The 7,599-nt window shown below is 38.9% G+C and overlaps 1 protein-coding gene across 6 annotated transcripts in view; it reads left to right on the plus strand.

Moving 5' to 3' along the window:
- Positions 1 to 6,087, plus strand: part of ikzf2 (IKAROS family zinc finger 2) — a 52,098-nt gene extending 46,011 nt beyond the window's left edge. For all 6 annotated transcript variants that reach the window (XM_017470450.3, XM_017470453.3, XM_017470451.3 and 3 more), the window contains 2 exons: positions 238 to 366; positions 1,799 to 6,087. In XM_017470450.3, coding sequence (XP_017325939.2) covers positions 238 to 366; positions 1,799 to 2,541 — 872 coding nt within the window. In that variant the 3' untranslated portion in view covers positions 2,542 to 6,087. The remainder of the gene's footprint in view (positions 1 to 237; positions 367 to 1,798) is intronic.
- Positions 6,088 to 7,599: the final 1,512 nt, after the last annotated feature.

Below are 7,599 nucleotides of genomic sequence, written 5' to 3' on the forward strand. Positions count from 1 at the left end.
ATACGTCAGACATGTCGACAAATCTGACTCATTTTCACTACTTTAACATCCATGATGGATGATCATCTTGCTCCCTGGAACATATGCTTTTCAGATGAACCTGCACAGCATCGTGTTAACGTTAAAGTTTAGCTTATGTTAGCTCGCTTAAAGAAATTTCAAGTACACTTGGTAGCATGTATACTTTAAAAAATGGTCTACCTGCATGATTTTCCTCATTTCTCCTAACCACTGCAGAGGTTCCTAAAGAGCCGAGACCTCTGGGAGAGGTAGCCAGCATAGTGCCCTTCGAACGGCCGCCTGTCATCGAGAGACTGCAAGCCAACGTGGCCAAGAGGAAGAGCACTACGCCACAGAAATTTGTTGGTGGGTATCTGTTCTCCGGCGAGAAAACGCTTACTGAGTTAATAACACGTACATATTCATAATATCACAAAGGTCTGTGAGCAGTCACCTCACCAATGGAAATACTGTAGCTTTACTCAAAATGAGAACTGATTGCTAAATATAACCACAAATATTTCCTTTCGAGGCAGAGATCATAATGTCAGTGAAATAGGCTAAGAGCCAAAACAGGTTTCATACTCTACCTGAAAATTTGTAAACACGTACTCTTTTTTTTTTAGCCAAAATTTTTGTATAATGACTTACACACACACACACACACACGCACACACACACACACACATATATATATATATATATATATATATATATATATATATATATATATATATATATATATATATATATATATATATATATATATGTTGCCATTTACAAAGCGTACAAATCCTCATGTAAAATGTTAGGTGCAGTGTGGTTTCAGGGTGAAAGTGTTTGCTAAATCCAAACACTGCAGGAAAGCAAAAGAGAGAGTGAGCCTAATTTGCTACAGGCTGGAGATGTTTTTTCCCCTTGTGGTTTTTTTCACACCTGTAACTTTAATCGAGCAATGCGCAACACCTCACCACATCCACGTTAGGCAGGGGTTAAATTCGCTCACCCGGCTCTTCGCGCGGGGCTTTCCAACTTTATTCAGAGCAAAAAAACATGAAAACATACAAGAATGATCTAGACTTGAAATATATCAGCTGGCTTCCTTTCTAGCGTAAAATGGTGTTGAAGTGTGAGAAGTTTTTTTTTTATTATTATATAAGTATTTTATTATTATTATTTTATTTTATTATTATTATTATTATTATTATTTTTTAATAGGCTTTTGTAAAAGGAATGAAATGAGGAATTACAATTCCTGGTTCTGATTACAAAAAAAAAAAAAAGTCTATAATTACATGATTTCATAATTATTATAATTGTGTAATATGTTACGTAATAACCTTATAAGTAGAACTTCATCTCAATTATGTAAAAAAAAAAAAAAAAAAAAAAAAGAGAAACAAAACAAATGTTTCTTAGGAAACGAAAAGAGAGAAGAAAAAAAAACAGCAACAATAAAATAACTGTATCTGACCTCTTACAAAGTCCTGACACTGGAGACTCCTTCCATGAATGTTAAATAAACATCTCCGTACAGACCCTATATAGAAACATAGCATAACGTATAACATATCAGAACGAGCGCGTTAATACAACACTGTGATTTGCAGCGGCGCTGCTGTTGCAGAAAATTCAGTGGAATCGACACCCTCTGACCTATCAGAATCCAGAATTCAGCAGCGCTGTTGTATAATAGTGATATAACTGACGTGGACACACAAAACCCGTGAAGAAAACAACGATCCTCACGACAGATGGGAGTGTAAATATAAATAATCGTTTTCGTTGTGTTCTGCAGGAGAGAAGATGGTGCGCTACGCCTACCCTGACCTGAACTTCGACGTTGGCCTCAAGTACGAGAAGGAAGCAGAGATCATGCAGGCTCACATGATGGACCAGGCACTCAGTGGCTCCCTCGCTTATATAAACAGCGATACTCTGCGTCCCATAATGTCTCACCCGCCGCTGGCCATGCCCGAGGTGGTGTCCATGGTCAACCCCCTGTTCCACTCCGTGTATCCCCTCGGCCCGCGCCTGGAGCGCCCGAACAGCCGCGAGTCTCTCCACGTGCCCCACCATCCAGCCCACCAATCGGAGTTTTCCGCCCGCGCCAACGGTGGCATCGCCCTGGCACGGCCCAAAACCTCGCATGCGGTCCGAGGGGAGGTGCACGACGGGCGCGACCGCTCGCCCAGCAACAGCGGCCACGACTCGGCCGACTCGGCTCGCAGCAGCCCACGAGACAAACTGGTGAATCAGACGAGCGCCAGCGTCAGGGCAGCGTTGGCACGGCCGGACGAGAGCGGCCATCCGCCGGGTGTCAGAGACGGGATCCGAGTGTTCGGACCGGGAGGAAACGAGGTGCGGGTCTTCCAGTGCGATCACTGCCGCGTGCTTTTTTTAGATCACGTCATGTACACCATCCACATGGGCTGCCACGGCTACAGAGACCCCCTCGAGTGTAACATCTGCGGCCACTGCTGCAAAGATCGCTACGAGTTCTCCTCGCACATCGTCCGCGGCGTGCACACCTTTCGTTAAGGAAGGAGATGCAAACTCGCCCCCGGGGATCCAGGATCCCAGACGGCGTCGGAGATGTCCAGCCGAGCAGCCATATATAGCAAATACGTAATATGAAGGTTTAGGTCCAGCAGGTTTTGATTTTGATTTCGAAGGCGATATATTTGGGTGAGGGTTTTACTTTAAACATGTAGAGGATGTGAACGATGTGTTGAAATTCTCTCCGCATACACAGACACTCACTTTTTTTTCAATTTTTTTTTTTTTTTTAATCTACTGCACCATCCAAAAAACAGAGCAGCTATATTAGCTTAAACGTCATGAAGGGTTTTCTGTTTTTTGTTTTTATTTTATTTTATTTTATGCGTGTGCGCATTTGTTTGATCTTTAGTGCGTCTTTTCTTGCCGTCGTCCCTGTCACAAAAGGTCTATTCGAGATTTTATAGATGTCGCCATATGAGTGTATCAGGAACAAAGTGCTCTTGTGCACAAGGGACCTTCAGGGGAATAGAGAAAAGACTAATAAATGTTACTCTTTTTGTTCTTGTTGTGTTGTTTTTTCTTTCATTCTTTCCTGCGCTGCTGTTTTCTCAGTGCCTTGCCGATGTTTGGACTGTTATGATTTTCGAGCTTGCCTTTTCCACCATTTTTCCACCATGACCTATTATTATAACCTTAGCATTAGAGGTTGCTTTATTGTTATCGTTATTATTATTAATTTTTTGTTTTCTTTTTCGATTTTCACTATGAGTATGTGCAGGATCACACTCTCCCCTTCACGCTTGTGTACTACTATGCTCCCCATGCTGGCATTGTGATGTAGCTTTGTAGCCACATTAATAGACAGCAATTTCTTTCTTTCTTTCTTTTTTTCTTTTAAGCAGCATTCTGCACTGCAGCACAACTTAACAAGCCTCTTAATTGCACCGGTAGCACAGTGTCTTATCTGTTTGTCATTGTAGCTTCTCCTTCACTAACCCACTCACTCAACAGGTAATGATTACAGCCCGCACTTTATCACACTGCTTTATTATTATGCTGGTTATTACAAAAGCTCTCCTCTGGAGCGCTGGGTATTCGCTTGTTTTCTTACACCTCAGGTTGGAATTGAAAAAAGGTAGGTTCTCTACTTCTGTAGATGAAAGTGTAGTGGTGTTAAAGCTAAATCTGATCCAGTGTTTGGACTGCATTGACCAAAAATTGTACACCGGAAAAGCCTGTAGATAAAACGATTAATAAAAACGCACAGCTTTTTTTTTTAGTTGATTAGAACTCCGAGCGTGCTCTGTTTGCATATTTTATATTGTTAAATTAAAAAAAGAAATCAAAACCTAGTGAATTACGCCGACCTGTAATCCGATACTATTATATATAATCATACCACAGCACTGTTCTAATTCTGTAATCTGATTGGTCAGAAGGTTGATTCGTTTTCTCAGAGAATCGTTACTGTTGCATGACAAATCTCACTTCTTGTTGTTTTTTGTTCTTTTTCTTTTAAATGATTTTCGATGCACTCGTTCTAATTCGTTACTGCTACATAGAAAGAGCGAGCGCTTACACGGGGACTTGTGTGTACAGCGGAAGCTCCTTATACTTACGTAAAAATGAAAAGAAAAGAAAAAAATCGTGTAAGCGTTGACATGGTGATGAGTTTTCCTCGAGGCGACTGTGAGTTTATTTAACTTTATGGAAGCAGTCTCCGGTGTCAGCGCTTTGTAACAGTCAAAGTTACAAAAGCTGCGTTTTTTTTTTTTGTTGTTGTTGTTTTGTTTTGTTTTTGTTTTAACGACTTAAAGAGAGGGAACGGCTGTGTGTAGCTGCTATAACTTGTCTCGTGGGTGTTTCACGATATTAAACGTAACTATAAACGGATAAAGAGTACATGCCGTTCCTTAACGAACTACAGGACGATACGGAATCGTTAGCAAACTGCTGTGGTATAAGAGGAATAGAATAAAACACTTCAGGATGTGCGGTGATGGGAAAATAATCATCGGCGTCCGTGTCGCGTGGTAGGCGTTACGCCACTTCATCGCGATGCCGTGTCGTTTATGATTTTCCCAACAGAGCGTGCTTCGAAGTGTCTTATCCCTTAATTCTTCCTCGGTCGAACTTTTTAATGACGCTGGTGTGAACCTTTTGGAAAGAATGATAAGTTGCTAATGCGTCTGTGATGCTGCTTTCGCGTTGCTGTTATAAGCGGAGGCAAGTCAGCAGAGCCTGGATAGCTTGAACAGTTTCGATGATCTGACACCTGTAGCCTTATTGCTTCCTGTTTCTTCAGTGCTTCGAACACTCGTTCTCACTTTGAGGTGTTTTTTTTTCTTTCTTTCTTCTATCTTCGTCATGGTGCATGGTGATCACTGTAAGCATTGTGTGCTTTCTGAGCTTTTCACATTTTCTCACCTTAACTATGTGGATTATGGGTAAAAACTGTGAATGATCTCGAGGCCGTGAGTCGTAGCACTGATCGAACACACACATTCCTCTTTACATAAACTTGTTGTTTTGTTTTTTGTTTTTGTTGTTGTTGTTTTTTTTTTGTGTGAATTTTATTTTTCGAACACAAGTATTGAAAGTCAGTAAACGAAATGACCAGTTGTATGTGTTTTCATTGAATTTATTTGCTTGAATCTTTTTCTGTCCAAGTCTTTTTGTTTTGTATTTTTTATTTCGATTTTTTTTTTTCTTTTTGTGCACTGTAGCGTTTTTAAATGGAAAATGTCGATTACTTGTAGAAAGAAAAAAAAAAAGAAAAAAAAAAAACGAGTCTGGAGATTTGTTACATATCATGGCTTTACAGTCTGGATTATGTTTAAAAAATAAATAAATAAATAAATAAAAGAACAAAAAAGGACCCAAAGAAAGAGGTGAAGGACGCATCGACGTAAAGACTATGTTTACAGCCACAAGCACACGAGTGTTCATTTATTAAATCTACTCTTTGGGATCAGTGGAACGTACTTGAAGTTAAATCAGTGGCACTCAGAGTCTAGCTTGTTATTACATTCACGTGTAATGGGTTGATATTTTAACATTACTGTAAATATATATATTTTTGTGAACGAAGTGTTTTGTTTTTTTATTACTGTGGGCCTTACGATCAGCAAAAACGAGTGTATTTTTATATATATATACATAGATATATATATATATATATATATATATATATATATATATATATATATATATATATATATATGTATATATATACGTATATATGTATACATAGCGACTATATGTATGAATGAAATGCAGTATATTTTGGTACAGAAGTTAAACCGGGTTTATCTTTTTTTTTTTTTTCCTGTGTGTGCTTAAACTTTTGGGCCTTCTCAGGTATTGTGTTGCCAAGATGCCTATAAAAGATAGCATCTTAATGAGCTGATACAGTAGAAAGTGATTTTTGAGGAGAAAAAGGAGGGTTTTTTTTTTTTTTTTACGGAAATAACAGAAACATGGTGTTAAATGTTTGACCCTCTGAAGGAACAGCTGTAAGGTGTTGGATTTTAAAGGATGGACTGTTTTGTTTTGTTTTTTGCATTAAATACCTTTAAACTCTCAGTGTGTCGTGGTGTCTGTGTGTAATTTTCTCTTCTCTTCTCTTCTCTCTTTCCTCTCGTTTAAACGTGTTTCAACATGACAGAGATCAGTTACTATTGTTTGTGGGATGATTTGTGTGGGTGGATGGGTGTGAATGTAGCCCGACCTATCTATCTATCTATCTATCTATCTATCTATTTATAAGATATTTGGCCTAAGAAATACTACACGACATAAACAATACTGTACAAACCAGTCAATTGATTGGTTGATTGAATCATTCATCGATTGAATCATTCACGCAGTCGTTGATTTGTTGATTCATTGATTCATTGACTGACGTGCAGGGAGAGTGTAAGTTAGAGTGGGGCGTGCTGTCACACTTTCCACATTTTCGTGCATTTCATTTCTGTTCCATAATAGAAATGAATAAAGATGGTATCAAATACCAGAATGAAGTCTCAGGAAAATATTTTGTATTTATTATATCTTCATATCTTGTTTCAGAGAGGAGTTTTAGACAGTTAAGTAGAGGGTGTGCACTTGTGACAGTGTGCCCCATTAGATGAAGTGTGTGTGTGTGTGTGTGTGTGTGTGTGTGTGTGTGTGTGTGTGTGATATACGCATCCGCCGAGTGTTAATATAACCACACAGGTACACCCAAGCTTAGTAAATAGATGTTAGATAAAAATATACAGCATATATTATATGTATGGAATAACACACAACCGTCGGTACTGTTGTACAAAAATACTACCACAACCACTGCTTAGATATTCCACTTATACCACAGCAATTTACAACAATTACAATGTTTCATTCATTACTGAATGACTCATCTTACATTTTAAAGGGTTAAAGTTAGATCTAATGTTGTGGAGCGTCCAGAAGACGTGTGACCTTCTGACCAATCAGATTAGAGAACGAATCTATTTATATACCGGGGCATGTTAGCACGCAGACATGTGTCAACTTGCCCCAATCTGACATGTGTACTAACGGAGGTTACATCTCAAGGCTAACATATACAGGATTTCAGCTGACGTATCAGAAGATTCACCGTAAGAATACAATTCTGAGCATTCATTCATTCATACACGCAGTTTTATTACATAAAAGTTTAAATGACTTTCTTTTTTTTTTCTTCTTGAAAGACAAAAGTAACCACAAGCGAGCAGGAAATTGTTCTCGAACATCAGAAATCACAAAAAACAGCTATTTAATTTATGACTAGGTAGCGCCTCTAGTGGTGGAGGTCCTACATGACAACTTATCATTTCCTCTGGGATGTTTAGTCCTGGTTGAATCCGTGCTGAGCGTGCTTATACGTCTGGTAATATTTTCCCGTATATTAGCTTGTGTAAAATGACCAGGACAAACCACTCCCCCCATCAAGCTCATCATATAAAATAGTATTAAATAGAGATGTACTTAGCATGCGGGGGATTTTTTAGCTTGATGACCGAGTGATGTCTGAGACGTCAAGTATCCTGAGCAGCTCGATTAGAATTACTACAGGCAACATTATTGAAC

The sequence above is a fragment of the Ictalurus punctatus genome, chromosome 6 (assembly GCF_001660625.3).
Source record: "Ictalurus punctatus breed USDA103 chromosome 6, Coco_2.0, whole genome shotgun sequence".
Lineage (NCBI taxonomy): Eukaryota > Metazoa > Chordata > Actinopteri > Siluriformes > Ictaluridae > Ictalurus > Ictalurus punctatus.